At 40.9% G+C, this 18,678-nt stretch overlaps 1 protein-coding gene across 1 annotated transcript in view; it reads right to left on the reverse strand.

Annotated features, from left to right (window-relative positions):
• Nucleotides 1-14,155, reverse strand: part of LOC106590180 (estrogen-related receptor beta) — a 66,635-nt gene extending 52,480 nt beyond the window's left edge. Inside the window, exons 1-3 of the mRNA XM_045716101.1 lie at nucleotides 13,671-14,155; nucleotides 5,990-6,189; nucleotides 5,764-5,832 (exon numbers count right to left, since the gene is read on the reverse strand). Coding sequence (XP_045572057.1) covers nucleotides 5,764-5,832; nucleotides 5,990-6,126 — 206 coding nt within the window. The 5' untranslated portion in view covers nucleotides 6,127-6,189; nucleotides 13,671-14,155. The remainder of the gene's footprint in view (nucleotides 1-5,763; nucleotides 5,833-5,989; nucleotides 6,190-13,670) is intronic.
• Nucleotides 14,156-18,678: the final 4,523 nt, after the last annotated feature.

Consider the following 18,678-nt stretch of genomic DNA (forward strand, 5'->3'; position numbering starts at 1 on the left):
GAGAGAGAGAGAGAGAGAGAGAGAGAGAGAGAGAGAGAGCGGAAGGGAGACAGGGCTGTTTATGCGTGCTTATGGAGAGCGGCGTGGGCCCCAGATCAATAGTCCGTAGGCCAGGGGATGGGGCTGGATGGAGCTGGGTGGTGCAGGGTTACCACTGCGGGGACCATGCAGCTCCGTGGCCCGGCCAATTCAGTTTTTCAGTCTCCAACAGAGGATTAAATTTAGCTGCTCCACAGCGATGTCACTGTAGTCTTTATAAAGCCATGAGCTCACCCACTACGACAACATGAGCCCCATGCTCCAACAGGCCAGCCACAAGACAGTGCTGGCTGCCCAAGACACAGATCACATCTATTGATCCCCCCTCTTTTCTTCCTGTTGAAACGATGCTGGCAGGAAAAACAGGCCGTCTTATGATACAGGCACTGCTGTTTGTCTGACGTAAACTGCCTGAGTGACACTGGAGAGATCCTATTCTGAAAAGGGCTAAGAATCCTCGGAAAACAAATGACGGTAGGAAAGATCAGTTGAAGATGCCAGAACTCTGTTAGGGAGTGGGTTACCACTTCAGACATGGTTCTACGGCAATAAAACAGTTAACATACTACTCTGCATACACAGCAGAGAAGCTCCCTGTAGAGTAGAGTAGCTCAGGGAGCTATTCTGTATCATCACATCTCACTGTAGGAAGAAAGTCTAATGGTGCTCTTTCAGCAAAATAATTAGCCACCATCAAATGTGTCATCGAGAGCATTAATCGTTGGCAGTGGATGCCTAATGCCTAATCATAAACAGTGTTGTGTAATTCAGATCCCATACACTTCACCATGTCTAACCGAAGACGTGGATGTCGATTATGGCAGCCCCCCGCACCTCTCTGATTCAGAGGGGTTGGGTTAAATGCGGAAGACACATTTCAGTTGAATGCATTCAGTTGTACAACTGACTAGGTATCCCCCTTTCCTAACTGAGCCTTACCAGCCGTTCTATTCCCTGGCCTAAACCACAAGCACAGAGATCTGGCTCCAGCTGTATACCACACAACACTGTTCTGGAACCAGCACAGACACAACCCTGTGAACCAAGGAGAACTACTGTATAACCAGCAAGGGAAACTATACATGCATGTCAAATCTAACTAGAACACACATATATTTCTAGAAATATGACTAATGCACAGAGGGTGTGTATAGGGTTAAAGTCATCGCATGCACTCTGCAGTGTGTGTGGACAAACAGAGGAAATATTATTGTAAAGGGTTAAGCCTATTTAAGGCAGACCAATGTAAATCACAGGTTGAGACACAGTGACTCCGAGTACAGGGGGACAGAGGCAAGGAGCCATGCATGAAATTACTTCATTAATCTTCCTCTGATAGGCTGTCCTTGTTTAGGGGGGAACTCTACCTGCTTTAAACAAAGAGCCCGTCCTGCCACTACCATAAATTACCCTCTTCATCAGAGGAAGGGCCAAACACACACACAATATATATACACACACAAGGCAAGACTAACGGGTTTATCAGGTGTCCAGAATAATTTAACCGCAATCAAATGTGTCAATGTTTACACAGGCTCACACATAAACATAGCACATGGATGAGTTCCACATTTTTGGTGGAATATGGAACACTGAAATAATGTTCAATGTTGAACATACAGTATGCTGATAAAAATGTGAGGACAAAATGAATTAGATTTGTTTGTTTGTTTTCATCATCTTTGAGGCGATAACTGAATCTCTTTCGATGCAGAGGACACCAATGATCTCTAGTTATTCCACTGTATGGAACCGGCCCCAGGCCTTTATTTCACGGCTATGGGATGGTGTGTTAAAGCCCTTCAAATCGCTCCAGAGACACTCAGGGCCCCTCTCCCTAGTCTCTCCCTAGTCTCTCCCTGGTCTCTGCCTGGTCTCTCCCTAGTCTCTCCCTGGTCTGCCCCTAGTCTCCTCCTGGTCTCTCCCTAGTCTCTCCCTAGTCTCTCCCTGGTCTCTGCCTGGTCTCTCCCTAGTCTCTCCCTAGTCTCTCCCTAGTCTCTCCCTGGTCTCTCCCTGGTCTCTCCCTAGTCTCTCCCTAGTCTCTCCCTGGTCTCTGCCTGGTCTCTCCCTAGTCTCTCCCTGGTCTCTGCCTGGTCTCTCCCTAGTCTCTCCCTGGTCTCTGCCTGGTCTCTCCCTAGTCTCTCCCTAGTCTCTCCCTGGTCTCTCCCTAGTCTCTCCCTAGTCTCTCCCTGGTCTCTCCCTGGTCTCTCCCTAGTCTCTCCCTAGTCTCTCCCTGGTCTCTCCCTAGTCTCTCCCTGGTCTCTCCCTGGTCTCTCCCTGGTCTCTCCCTAGTCTCTCCCTAGTCTCTCCCTAGTCTCTCCCTGGTCTCTGCCTGGTCTCTCCCTAGTCTCTCCCTAGTCTCTCCCTGGTCTCTCCCTAGTCTCTCCCTAGTCTCTCCCTGGTCTGCCCCTAGTCTCCTCCTGGTCTCTCCCTAGTCTCTCCCTAGTCTCTCCCTAGTCTCTCCCTGGTCTCCCCCTAGTCTCTCCCTGGTCTCTCCCTGGTCTCTCCCTAGTCTCTCCCTAGTCTCTCCCTAGTCTCTCCCTAGTCTCTCTGGTATCTCCCTAGTCTATCCGTGGTCTCTCCCTGGTCTCTCCCTAGTCTCTCCCTGGTCCCCAGCTCTTTACAGGCTCATGTCCCAGACCCTCCCCTCACTCCCCATAAATAGTGGTGATTATAAAAAGGTGGGTGGGGTGGATGATTTATATGCTGACATCCAACACCACGCCATTCAGGAATAATTAAACTTTGGGGATATTTTTTGAATTAATGAGTCTCCTTCAGGGGGCAATCTAAACATACATCTCAGCAGCCGACACCGTCTGGTGTCAGAGCAGTGTTAGTGAAAGAGCTACCTGGCAGTTTATACTACTCAGCTCAACTAAACCATTTCACTGGGTTTTGTGTGCATTTGAGGGTACTGGGTACACAAATATGAAATTATAAAAAGGTCAAACACAAACATGTAAAAACACAACATGACTAGCTTCCACCTTCCATAACACATGCAATACCCCCTGCCAAGCCTCAATGTACCCTCTACGGCATCATGTATGTCCATGCCCCTGCTATGACATTCCAGAAATGAAAGCCGAGAGGCTTCTCTAAGGCAGAGAGAATGATGAATAAAGATTGACATTATAATGCCGTCTGGTTTACTGAGACAGCCACGGGTCAGCACAGCACTGAGAGGGACAAAACGGACATCTAATGGACTTTGATTTACGTAGAGAAGATAGAACTTTGACATTGAATTAAAACAAGAAATGAAATGGACGCTGTAACCTTCCTAAAAGACAAACCCCAGAAAAAGATCACAGCCGACGACTGTCAGTGACACATTTCTAACTCACAGGTGAACCCCCCAGAAATCTCTCATTGGCCCTGCTAATATTCAACAACAAAAAAAATCTAAAATTCAACATTTTCAATTTACCGAAAACCCCAAACTACAAGATTCCCTTCCATTATGTAATGCGACTACAAAGCCTATTGACAAGGACCCTAGGAAATAAACACATCAATAAATATTCCCAGTCACCACAGTGAAACTAGCACTGCACACTGAAGCAGAGGGTGGCCAGTAGTTAGCCTGCATGCTAGGATGTTAATGGTTGGTGATTTAGAAGCTCTGGTCCCAGGGCAGGCAAACCCAACCAGGAGAACGTGCTAGTGTTCTCTCTCTGTGGGAGAGACACATGCACACAACAACAGCGAGGGTCCGATGAGTATGTACACACCCTACAATGTCACACCCTTTACATCAAGACTGGATTGCATTTACTCCAGTATTAATGGAAACTCTTGAACTTGTAGCTTTAGTGTCGATCCTCATCCAAGCCCATAAATGCTGTCATTCAGACAGTCCTACAATATGTCTTCAGAACCTCCTAGAATGCTCCATGCCATCAGTCTGCTTGGGCGGCCAGGACAGAACAGAACAGAGTAGGGCAGGGCAGAGCAAGGAGGCAAATGGCTCTCAGGGTAACAGCTGTTATGGCTGGGAGGCCTGGAAGGGCTGCAGAGGCCGCGTGGAGTCAGTCCATCCGTACTTAAGCTGTCAGTAAGAATCAGAGCTGCTATTGTGACGGACGGTTTCAATATTGATTTCATAAATAAACAGAGCTAACCATCGATCCTAATGTTATTTTGCATTTCAATTACTGCTCAGAAACATAACCTTCAAAGGACTGGCCGCTCAATACCAATAACATTCACTGATAAACGCCCGCATCGTCCACTCCACGTCACGCTTTTTACCAAGTGTAAATTAGCGGACTTAGCATGTTCCCTCCATTACATTTAAGACAGAGTGTATCTAAAAGCTGCAGAATTATCATTCAGTCTGGGTTCTATTGGGCGGCAAAGCAGACGCAAATACAGACAGAGAGAGGAATGAATGAAAACAGACAGATGACGAGATGAGTAACACACCAAACCAAAGAAAGATCTTCAATGATTCAACTATAACTGGATAATCACACTCTAACCACATATTCACTGTGCAGTGAATATTAGTAATACATATGTAATTACAGCTGTTTGTCCCAATGTGTTAGAAAAACAAATCTTGGCATACTCATGGACTCTGAAATCGTATATTCTCATGAGAACTAATAATGTATTATAATATTCAGAACGCAGTTATTATGTTTTTACACTTTTTCCACAGCTTCTCTGACAATCCTCCATCTGAGCCTCCTTATGTGTGTGTGTGTGTGCGCGTGTGTGAATCAAGAGGGGCCTTTCAGTGTTGGAGCAACAGAAAGAAGTGCTGACGCACCGTGTCAGTGATAGCACTTCGCTGCCACAAGGGCGTGAGAGTAGCCCACGTAGCCAGGCTAGCATTATCCTCCTAGACTAATGGACCTGGTTATTTTTAAACACATTCTCACACTGCAGTGAAGGTGTCCAAGGTTACCGTGGCTAAAATCAGGAGGGACTTGTGGTGACGTTTGGTGGTTTCAGTGAAGTTGGATGTCGTGAAACGGTCAAAGTGACAGGCGGCTCATTACAGAAAAGACTAGAAAGGCCAAACACTGCATGAGCTAGTATGAGTCATGGTATCCAAAATAAAGCTGTCATTTTAGAGTGTTAACAATGGGTGTTAAAAACAATTATCGAGGTCTTCTGAGATAAACTATATCAGTACACACACTTCACATAAACAGTCTGTAATCAAAAGCAAAATGATCAAAGAAACATCAAACAAACATAAGTTGAAGTCCACTTAGTTCAGTAAAAACCATGCTCTATCCCATATGTCTAGGAATTTATCATCTTTATTATGTGCCCTACAAGAACTAAGTAAGCATCTCAATGAGGCCCTAGTTAAATGGGACCCCGGGATGCTATGTTCAGGGAAGGTGAAGTAGATGTGTGCAGTTAGTTTAGTTTGAATCTCAATACTCTGTCCTTATATTCTGTCCTGCCTTGTTAACTGGGGGAGAAGGATGCATGAAGGGCCAGAGCGGGGAAGAGTGAAGGGTGACACTGCATGTGAAGGTGTAAGTGAAGTGGTGTGAAGAGCTTCCCTTAAAAAGCAGATGCAAGTAGCCAACAATTACAAACACACAGAAAAAAAATGGAGAGCAGGGAGGGTCAATCCACTCTGCATCCCTTAACGCCCTGGGGGCTGGGGACAACACCCCCCCCACCCTCCCTGAACAGCCTGGTCTGAGTGACATGTTTACAGTGAAAGAAATGATACTTATATGCAGGGCTTACCAGAAATGTGAGGGCTCCAGTGTGGCCAGTGGACTGAGTAATCGCCCTAATGAATTGGACAACGAAGCCCTGTTGGTACAAGGAGATGCATTTAGAATTGGGTGACAAATTGAATTTAAAACATTAGGTTTTTCTTAAAAGGCACGTATCCCGACACCTTCCCTTAAGTGCAGAGGGAGAGAGGCAGGAGGAGGGTTGGAATGGGCCAGGGAACAGCGGTGGTCACCTGGGCCGGCTGGAGCTGGCTGTCTGCAGTGGCCACAGCGACCACAGACTCCTGGCTCTTAGCGGGGTGGCCGTTCTCGGCCAGGAGCCTCTTCTGGTAATGTATTCTGAAACCAAATTACCGTAAGCTGATCCCATCTGGATGGTGTCTGTGCAGGACTGCTTTGGTTACCCGCCACTACCTCTACCCTGCGATAGCATCTCCATGAAGACAGCAAAAATCAGATTAACCCAATAACACTGAAACACTTGGTCAAAGAGCAAAGAGCTTTTAACTTAAGCTACACTAATGTAATTCCCTCGCCTTGTTCTCTGAAACCTAATAAGAATAAAGAGAAAAGGGACAAGAATGTTAGAGATGGGCATGTTAGAGATGGGCATGTTAGAGATTGGCATTTTACTGAGCCTAATGTAGCAACCTGGAAATGAAGTCAAACAAATTGAAATATAATTCATTGCTGTGTTCTAACTTTTGCTTTTTTATGAAAATGCATCAGAAAGCATTTACTAAATGAAAAATGGACATGTAGAGTATGGCTGGGAGGAGCAGTGAGGGTGTTGATGGAACATTTAGGGATAGAGAGGAGTCCTGTCTCAATCAGCTGCCTGCCGCTCAGCGTGTGTGTTTGCTAGCGAGCCCAGATGAACTCAAACTGACAACCCTCAGCATTGGCTGATTTCTGACTTGCGCTGAAACAGCCAGAGCAATAGGAGAGCAACAATAAGCCTGTCTGACTGCCATATGTTACCTCCTGCTGCCTGAACCAAGAGAGACTTCAACTTAAACAAATCAAGTTCTGTGAATTTCAGCTTACTATCCATCCCAATCTTGCTATATCTGGCTCACTATCCATCCCAATCTTACTATATGTAGCTCACTATCCATCCCAATCTTACTATACGTAGCTCACTATCCATCCCAATCTTACTATATGTAGCTCACTATCCATCCCAATCTTCCTATACGTAGCTCACTATCCATCCCAATCTTACTATATGTAGCTTACTATCCATCCTAATCTTACTATACGTAGCTTAATATCCATCCTAATCTTACTATACGTAGCTCACTATCCATCCCAATCTTACTATATGTAGCTTACTATCCATCCCAATCTTACTATACGTAGCTCACTATCCATCCTAATCTTACTATACGTAGCTCACTATCCATCCCAATCTTACTATATGTAGCTTACTATCCATCCTAATCTTACTATATGTAGCTCACTATCCATCCCAATCTTACTATATGTAGCTTACTATCCATCCTAATCTTACTATACGTAGCTCACTATCCATCCCAATCTTACTACACGTAGCTTAATATCCATCCCAATCTTACTATATGTAGTTTACTATCTATCATCCCAATCTTACTATATGTAGCTCACTATCCATCCCAATCTTACTATACGTAGCTTACTATCCATCCCAATCTTACTATACGTAGCTTACTATCCATCCCAATCTTACTATACGTAGCTTACTATCCATCCCAATCTTACTATACGTAGCTTACTATCCATTCCAATCTTACTATACGTAGCTTAATATCCATCCCAATCTTACTATACGTAGCTAACTATCCATCCCAATCTTACTATACGTAGCTAACTATCCATCCTAATCTTACTATACGTAGCTCACTATCCATCCCAATCTTACTATACGTAGCTCACTATCATCCCAATCTTACTATATGTAGTTTACTATCTATCATCCCAATCTTCCTATACGTAGCTCCCTATCCATCCCAATCTTACTATACGTAGCTAACTATCCATCCCAATCTTACTATACGTAGCTTAATATCATCCCAATCTTACTATACGTAGCTAACTATCCATCCCAATCTTCCTATACGTAGCTCCCTATCCATCCCAATCTTACTATACGTAGCTTACTATCCATCCCAATCTTACTATACGTAGCTAACTATCCATCCCAATCTTACTATACGTAGCTAACTATCCATCCCAATCTTACTATACGTAGCTTACTATCATCCCAATCTTACTATACGTAGCTTACTATCCATCCCAATCTTACTATACGTAGCTAACTATCCATCCTAATCTTACTATATGTAGTTTACTATCTATCATCCCAATCTTACTATACGTAGCTCACTATCCATCCCAATCTTACTATACGTAGCTTACTATCCATCCCAATCTTACTATACGTAGCTTACTATCCATCCCAATCTTCCTATACGTAGCTAACTATCCATCCCAATCTTACTATATGTAGCTCACTATCCATCCCAATCTTACTATATGTAGCTCACTATCCATCCCAATCTTACTATACGTAGCTCACTATCCATCCCAATCTTACTATACGTAGCTAACTATCCATCCCAATCTTACTATACGTAGCTAACTATCCATCCCAATCTTACTATACGTAGCTAACTATCCATCCCAATCTTACTATACGTAGCTAACTATCCATCCCAATCTTACTATACGTAGCTAACTATCCATCCCAATCTTACTATACGTAGCTAACTATCCATCCCAATCTTACTATACGTAGCTCACTATCCATCCCAATCTTACTATACGTAGCTCACTATCCATCCCAATCTTACTATACGTAGCTAACTATCCATCCCAATCTTACTATACGTAGCTAACTATCCATCCCAATCTTACTACACGTAGCTTACTATCCATCCCAATCTTACTATATGTAGTTTACTATCTATCATCCCAATCTTACTATATGTAGCTCACTATCCATCCCAATCTTACTATACGTAGCTTACGATCCATCCCAATCTTACTATACGTAGCTCACTATCCATCCCAATCTTACTATACGTAGCTAACTATCCATCCCAATCTTACTATACGTAGCTAACTATCCATCCCAATCTTACTACACGTAGCTTAATATCCATCCCAATCTTACTATATGTAGTTTACTATCTATCATCCCAATCTTACTATATGTAGCTCACTATCCATCCCAATCTTACTATACGTAGCTTACGATCATCCCAATCTTACTATACGTAGCTAACTATCCATCCCAATCTTACTATACGTAGCTTACTATCCATCCCAATCTTACTATACGTAGCTTACGATCATCCCAATCTTACTATACGTAGCTTACTATCATCCCAATCTTACTATACGTAGCTCACTATCCATCCCAATCTTACTATACGTAGCTAACTATCCATCCCAATCTTACTATACGTAGCTAACTATCCATCCCAATCTTACTACACGTAGCTTAATATCCATCCCAATCTTACTATATGTAGTTTACTATCTATCATCCCAATCTTACTATATGTAGCTCACTATCCATCCCAATCTTACTATACGTAGCTTACTATCATCCCAATCTTACTATACGTAGCTAACTATCCATCCCAATCTTACTATACGTAGCTTACTATCCATCCCAATCTTACTATACGTAGCTTACTATCATCCCAATCTTACTATACGTAGCTAACTATCCATCCCAATCTTACTATATGTAGTTTACTATCCATCCCAATCTTACTATACGTAGCTTACTATCCATCCCAATCTTACTATACGTAGCTTACTATCCATCCCAATCTTACTATACGTAGCTTACTATCATCCCAATCTTACTATACGTAGCTAACTATCCATCCCAATCTTACTATACGTAGCTTACTATCCATCCCAATCTTACTATACGTAGCTAACTATCCATCCCAATCTTACTACACGTAGCTTAATATCCATCCCAATCTTACTATATGTAGTTTACTATCTATCATCCCAATCTTACTATACGTAGCTCACTATCCATCCCAATCTTACTATACGTAGCTTACTATCATCCCAATCTTACTATACGTAGCTAACTATCCATCCCAATCTTACTATACGTAGCTTACTATCCATCCCAATCTTACTATACGTAGCTAACTATCCATCCCAATCTTACTATACGTAGCTTACTATCATCCCAATCTTACTATACGTAGCTAACTATCCATCCCAATCTTACTATACGTAGCTTACTATCATCCCAATCTTACTATACGTAGCTAACTATCCATCCCAATCTTCCTATACGTAGCTTACTATCCATCATCTCAATCGAGAAGGGAGAATAAATATAGAGCAAGCCTGAAGCTGTGGAGAGAGACATGCCACTTCATACCTACTATTGCTCTTTTTTAGGGAAAATGTATTTGAGTGATCAATTCAAACAAGCAGTAATAGGCTATACATACCTCTCCATATTGTCTGAAATAAAAACTATCACTGATTCAATCCGATTCCTACAGTCATAGGCAGTGTCACTCAGGCCCCCAGGTCAATCTATAGAGCAGCATACTACACTGCTTCTACATCATTGCTCTGCTAATTACATGGTGTACATACGTCCCAGTAATCCCAGCAACCAAGCACCGGAGACACACACCACCACACCACACCACACCGAGGGGCTGGAAATACTGCTGTCCACGGACCAAGCAGAGGGACCAGTGATAACAACACACTGTAAACTCAATGCAAACTATGTCCTATAACAAACAACACTGCATTAGTTAGAAGCAAAGACTTCAATTTTAGATGCTGTCCAATGTTATTTTCATTATAAAGTCTTTAATCTTTTGCGTAATGATTTTACTTTCGGATTAACTGCTTTGTAAAGATGATTTAAAAAAAATAGTTGGACGTTTTATTTTAAATAAATTCAAATACATCTTAAGTGTATACTAGAGTGTTACTTTACATAAATATCTAAATTAATTCAATGCAATTTATGAAAAAGATCACAGCTGATCTTAAACTGATTTATGTTTGAGACATTGCCAGCCATTGCATGTCAAAACATCTACTGTATGTAATTCCTGCTATACATGACTAATTTCATTTTTACATGCACATACATCTAATACCTATATCATAGAACACCACAATTATGTCAAACCTATAATTAATATGGTGTTATATATTACATTTACAGATATGACCTGTTCTATATCACAGAAGAGAAGGAAATACACGCTGTCTCTTCATCGTATGTGATAGAAAATAAAACATGTAAAACACAGTCAGTATTTTCAATGCAAACCACCCCTTGTAGTTGTATTTTTTGTACAAATTTCAAATTAGAATTGCTTGTCTTAAAAATGTTACATGAATGGAAGTGTGAAACACAACATTGAGATACAATATTATTTGTATCTAATAATCGGATTCCACTGAATGATATATTATATGTTATATTACATGATGCAAAATAAAATAAATAAATCATTCTGCATCACCTAGTGTACATGTATCATTAAAGCCACCAAAGTAAAGCTTTGCTTAATTTAACACTAACATTATTTGTATTGTGCACTGTGCCCACCTTTCCAATGAAATCCAAAATCATTATATTGCAAATTTCTGTTGAAACACTTGCCACAATGATCTTAAATTCAACATTCCCTATCGGAAATATAATGTCAGTCAATCTAAAATAAAAACTGGTTTTATAGACTGCAATTTAATTATTGAATTTATGCAACCCATATTGGCTAGAGTGCTTACAGTGAATAACCACCAAAGTAGGTTAGAATGTTGTTAACATTGCACCAAACAACATGATTTGGAAGAAAATCATAAAAATGAATACATGAGAGTCACATTTTGAGGTGAATGATTGCATTTCAAAGGTTTGAGCGTTAAAAATAATTTTCTCATAATAAATCAGTATACTATGCAAACGTCAATACTAATAAAGATATCTTAAATATGTCTCAGTAGTTATTGTATAGTTATTGTATATTATGATGAGCAAGTTTGTTACTTTGACCCTTTACCACTGAAGTGTACGTAAAAGGCAGAGTTGTATAGAACCTCTGTAAAACAAAGGAGATTATAACAGTCCGTCTAAGGAGTTAATGAGTTCACTAGATTGGCTTTTCTCTCTCTGAGCGGGATATGGTTAATGCACAAACCAGAGTTCCTGAAAACAAGTGAGTGAATCCTTAGGCTGTCAGAATAATTCAACCCCTTTCCTCTTTTGCATGACATCCCATTGAGAATTCCTCTGATTGTATTGCTTTGAAATACTATACATGAAAATCTATACTACTGAACTTCTTTCATTTATTATTTTCTATCATATCATAGTGCGGCGGGTAGCTTAGTGGTTAAGAATGTTGGGCCAGTAACTGAAAGGCCGCTGGTTTGAATCCAAAAAGCCGACTAGGTGAAAAATCTGTTGATGTGGCCTTGAGCAAGGCACTTATCCCTAATTGCTCCAGTAAGTTGTTCTGGATAAGAGCATCTGCTAAATGACAAAAATAAATAAATATATCTCAATCTTTCAGCAGACATGCCTTTTAATCATAATCCAGCAACAACGACAGACACATTTGGCTGATTAGATTTTTGCGTGGAAAGAGTTATGGGTTGAAATAATGACTGTCTGGAATACTACATGAGGATGTGACAGCAAGAATAAAGAATTTCAACAAAAGCACATGATAATGCTTACAGACCCTGCAAATGAAAAGATTGTCACTGCTGAGTGGAATATTGGGCCTAAAATATATAGCTGTACTGTAAAAGTATATTAAAACATACATGTATAGATATCTAGCTGTTGTATTTTTAGAACACTTTCTAAAGTAGATTAATAAAATAGGATTGGAGATACTTCTCCATTTTTATTCAAGCAATCATACCAGTCAGCTATAAAATAAAAAATACATCTCCTACATGCCAACAAGATATGAATGTATAAAAGCAGAAGTGCATATAAAATTACAAGGTAACTTTAAGCAAGCCCACAGATAATGAGGGCTTCTCAGACAGGCAGCCTGGCTGATGTGCTACTAGCTGGGATGGATCTGACTGATCACTGGGATTACACGGTTCTTTCATACGTCTATCCCCAGACATACAAATATTGCAGCGTGCAATTCATCCTCACTAATTCCATGAATTCACTTTAATCTAATCTTTTTAAATGTATTCTGATTCTGTCAGGGTGGCAGTCTGGCCAGGACACGGACAGACAACAAAGCCATCCCAGAACAAGCTCCTAACCCAACAGGACACGTTCCCCCTTTTTTTTAGGAAAAACACACTTGCACGTTGCAATGAGCTACTCCTAATTGATCGGCCATGCTCTTAATGAAATGTGCACAGTGACACACATGGCTGACAATGTGCTAAAGGGCTAAGGGTCCTCTCTCCCTATTGAACACAACCAAAGACACACCACAGCACACCTGTCCTGTTGCTTTTAGGGTATCACTGGCAGCAGACAGTCCTGTATGAATTAACAGCCCTCCATAACATATATAGAGAAAGAGTCAGATAGTGCACATTAGTGTGTTTGTGTGTGTGTGTGTGTGTGTGTGTGTGTGTGTGTGTGTGTGTGTGTGTGTGTGTGTGTGTGTGTGTGTGTGTGTGTGTGTGTGTGTGTGTGAGTGTGAGCAAGAGAGCCAGGAAAAGCACAGTGCATCTTAACAATAGCAGTAAAAAGTTCAGCGCCGAGATCGGCAGGTCCTTTGTAAAGGAAACAAATGCAAGCACTTCTACAAGAAAACATGAAGAGAAAGGAGAGAGGAGGAAAAAGAAAGAAAGATTGCAAGAGGGGAACAAAGCTATATCCAACATCACAAAAGACGGGTATGTTAAAAGGAAGGCTGAAAGAAGTGCACCTACTGGTTATGATAGCTGAGAGGGTCTGGCAGACAAAGTTCTGAAATGTCCATCAGTCCAGTTTTAGCATTCCAGGAATGAGAAGAGGAAGAGGAAATAGGAAACAATTGAGACCTGCTTCTCCCCCAAAATGACAGCAGAGCACCCTCAGAGAGAACGGTGAAAAGCCCCTCCAGAACTGCTTCCCCCAGCCTGCACAGGTATGCTGTATCTGACTGTGTTCGAGAGTGTGTGCGTAAGAGAGTTGAAGAGTGTTTGTGTCTGTGTCTATGGTTGTGCGTGTATGTGTGTGCCTGTGTGTATATGAGAGATCGAGAGAGGGGAGTGGGAGAAAGAGGTAGAGGGGGGCGAGAGACAGCGAGATCGAGAGGAGCGCAGGCAGCGGTGGATGAGCGCTAAGATGCAGAGAGCGTGAGAGAGCGAGAGAGAGGAATGACTCTTTCCATGGTCAGGATAGGGCTCTTTAAGACTCAGTGGCTTGATGAATATGGAACAGCTGCTGTTGTCTCCGAGGGGTAGGACTTAAAGGGACAGAGCACGGAGGAGGAGGGAACCAAACGCTCAATAGAGCTCTCTGCTACACAAAAATACACACACATGCTCACACACACATACACAACGCCCCTGTCATTCGAACAGACAGATGCATATACTTTACAACATGCACTTAAAAGAGTTCACACGACACACTAAAACATGTTGAAAAACACACAAATAAAAATATGACAGCTAAAAACTCACATGCAGCCATTCACAATGCTAATTTCAAATATGATTACATGCAGGAGTTGCTGGACATGTATGCCCTATTGATGTTGAAATAAAGCACATATCTATAAAAATAAAATAATATGATTTCCTCTTTGAGCCCACTTAATCTCAATTAGTCCGGAAAAAAGGAAAACATTTATAGTAAAACAAAAAGGAATTATATTATTAATTCAATTCAACCTTTATTTTCAGATTCACAAAAATTACGTTTTTATACTAATTGAAATAGCACAAGGAATATTTATGTTAAAGAAAAGTTTTTTACACAACATACACAAGTGTAAAAGAATAACAACAGTTCATTACATAAAAAGTATTTGTTTCAGCAGGTTATGACAGACAACCACAACAAAGCAATGTAACAAAGCAATGCTTTACTGTTGATCCTTCAAATTAGCTTAATTTAAAACTGCTAACTAACAGCCGTAGTGCTTTTTCAGTACCCCAGAGACATTTCAGCCTGTTTGTATGTCCCGTCAATAAAACTTTCAGATCTATGCAGAAACAGAGTGCTCCATTTTTCTGGATAGTCACCCGTTGAAGTCATGGGGTAAGGAATGTTTCTGGGATTTCTGCTGAAGTAACAACAAATCTGACATGTTAGGATTCAGAACAAGTCAAAAAGCACAGAAAACTGAAACCCAAAAACACAGAGACAACTGGGAACACACATTTACTAGCAAAAGACAACAACTTTGCATCCGTTGAGGAAAGTAAATCCATGTACTGAGTTGTACGTGGCCATATGCGCTTGGTGTTACATGTGAAGGACTATTGTGGACCTTTCACCAGCTGTGAGAGATGATCTCAAGCCATAACTCAAACTCTGAGAGCCCATCAGCTTCTAAAGCAGCGGAAAATCCAGCCCTGTCTTCTCTGACCTCCGTTTAAAACCGCCTGTGTTTCACTGTTGATCAAGCCCAGGAAGAATGTGGAGAATGCAGATACCATTTCACAGTCATTGAGGGGCTCCATGTTACTGTATCCCCATATTATAAGAACACAGCTTAACATGGCATCTTAACGTAGAAAAGAGCAGTCGAACAATGGCTGACAATTCTGGGATAAGTCAAATAGCATGACTTTACTGTTTTTATCTAATTAGCTCTACTTGAATAAAGCAAGTTCAGAGATGGTGGCCAGTGGCTTACTTTTCATAGTTGATTTAATAATTTCATCATTGAAGAGTCGACAACTTGGGGAACTGAGTACAATGTCTTCCAATAATAGATTACAAAAAAGAGGAGGTTGGCAAATTCTCCCTCCTTACAGTACAGTAACAGTATGTCTGGTAAAACAGGACTGCCCCATAACTGCATGTTGGTATTCCAGTTTAACAAAGAATCCAGTTCTATTAATCAGCTCACGTTTCCATAATCGATGCAAAACATCACGCAATCCCTCTTGATCATCACAGGCCTATTGATGTCCAACAACATCCCCATCAGATCTGCTTTAAAGTAGCACAGATAAAAACACCTAGTCTTTCTTAAAAAATACAACAAATGACTTACAGTCTACCAAAGAACTATATTTCCACATCTAGGCCATTGATTGACATGGCTGCTACTGTATATAAAGCACAATATACAATCCAAAATCAAACTAGTGTGTGAATCAATTATAAAATCTTAAACATCTGTTAAAGTTAAAATAACCCTGACTGAATATTCCAATGATATAATGAGAAATATCCAGACAAAATCAATGACAAATCAAGACTATGTGTTTTCTTAAAAACAAAGTGCTACCCAATTTCCTTGACCCAGATACAACCTTAAAGACACGTAGTGGAGATTTCAGACAACGCTGACAAGGGATTTCATGAGTCAGCATACAGTATGAATAAAACTACTATCAACCTACTGTAAAATACCTTAGACAGTGACCTGCGACCTCATGGCATAGGGCTTTGGCATGTGCTAAAGGCATCAACTTTGAGCCTTGTATCAAATAGATGATGTCTTAAGATATTTTCAAACAGACTGTAATTTAATTGAAAAACATTTGATTAAAGGTCATTCATCCTAATTCGTAATCCATCTGATTTGGTTAAGGGGATGGGTGCAATCCCTTTGGAATGCTTATCAAGAAGGCTTGTTCACTGCTGGAATCCTCCATTGAAAAAAACCCGTCTCATTCATTATGCAGCTACAGTATGTAACTACACACGCACACACACGCACGCACACACACACACACACACACACACACACACACACAGGTTTTTATATAGTGAATTGGATTACTTACAGGGTTACATATTCAAGTTCGTATTTGGATGTGATGTCTCTTTCAGCAAATATGCTAAATTCATCCTTGTCCTTTACGAGCCTACCAGAGTTGATACTGCCCCACATTTACAACCTGCCTGAATATCAGAGAATGAGATGATGGAATTTCATTGAGAAATATTACACTTCACTTCTGGCGCTTACTAGATGACATTGGCCAGACTGTCGTAGCGTAAGCTCAGTTATGAAAAAAGTTATGTTGTTTATAATGCCCTCGTAATCAGGTGTGTTATGAAACCTTCCCTTACCACTATAGTGGAAAATTATTTGACAGGGAGAAATTGGGTACAAAAAGAGAAGAGACTGCTCTATGCATTGAACACACTTGATCACTATTAGGTGAGCAAATGTGGAAGCAGAGTTATGACAGAAAGTAATACCCCACTCGCAATTCATGCCATACAATAATTTGGACTAGTGTTGCATTCACAGACCTCCCTTATTTCATAGCACATAGATAACCAAAAATAAATGTGCACCCTGCAGATCTGATATAAAGGCTTCAATTTAGACAATACATACAGCACATCTTCTATAAGAATAGCAACATGTTGAAGCAGTGAGTGTGTGTGTCACCACAAGATTATGAAGTACTAAAACACGCATACTTGTGTCTTAATTTCCTGTTAGACAGATACAGCATTAATACTCCCGAGTTCCATTACATCTCACATGACCTGTTTTTGATCCAAGAAGTAGGCTAGGCTGCTGGTTGCGAAGTGGCTAGAATTTGGGGTTCTCAACGACTTCAGCTGTCTCAAAATGATAACAAATGTCTGTCATGCACTTCCAGTTTCTCACAGGGACTGTTATGCGAATTAAACACCAGGCCAAATTGCACAGTCCCAACTGTTTTTCGAACAGACAATAGCAATAGTAGGCCCCAGTATCTGGCGTTAGAAGCTCCGATTCGAACTCCCATTAGACAGCGCTGCAAGTGTTTCAATGTCAAAATACGTTTGTTACTCTGCAAATGTGGAGTTTCGCTGAGCAACTATCTTCATTTCCTCCCGTTATGTACTTCCTCAAAATGTCTAAATAAAAACCTCCACTGTATTGAGCTATTGTAGCCTTCCGACCTGTGCGTGGCAGTAATGAGTGATTGGAGGTGCCGAATCACAGTTTAACTCACTCAAACTCTGAAGGTAAGATAACACATGAATACGACGTGGGCTGGCAATTGTGTTGACCGTTTGGCTTTAGGGGATGTCCTCCTCTCTTTCGCTCCCTCGCTCTAATCATGTTCTTGTTTTTCATTATGCCCACGAGGCGCGTGCGACGCAGTTCAAGTTGATTTAAATTTCAGCCCCATTGATTAACAGTCCTTCATAAAAAAACAGGCAGCCCTCATCACAATCAATACAAAAATAAAATCGTAAAGAAAAAAAAAAGAAACTGAAAAAAAAGTGCACACTGTCCACAGTTATAAAACATTGAATAGCTGGGTTATCAACAATGTGCACTGTTTCAGGGTACTGTTTCGCAAGTTGGTAGTCTTGGTAGCCTACATGCATATGAGCTGCCAACGGGGTCAGCAGTAGGCTATATCGTTATCATTAATAACAGCAGTCAACATCAAATATGAACTTTTAAAAAGTTGCATGAAATAATTTATTTCAGTGTTTCCACACACAATAACTTCCATCAAAATACAAGTAAATAAAAAAAATCTGACCATCTTTCATTCAAAATATTTTATTGAACCATTAAATTCATAGGCTAATAAATGAAGTGATAGTGGACCTGCCAACAACTTGTAAATAGCCTTCAGAAAAGTAGTTCAATGATAATAAATGGAAGAGAAAAGTAACGTGGAGAATACTCTACCTTTACAGACAGGTTATATCAAATCCCTCAGGTGCTACTGTGTAGGGTTGGTGTCTTCAGGTTGTAGGAGCGGCTACCTTTGTGATTGTGAATGCGCCGTTTTAGTCATACGACAGTAG

The sequence above is a fragment of the Salmo salar genome, chromosome ssa01, assembly GCF_905237065.1.
Source record: "Salmo salar chromosome ssa01, Ssal_v3.1, whole genome shotgun sequence".
Classification (NCBI taxonomy): domain Eukaryota; kingdom Metazoa; phylum Chordata; class Actinopteri; order Salmoniformes; family Salmonidae; genus Salmo; species Salmo salar.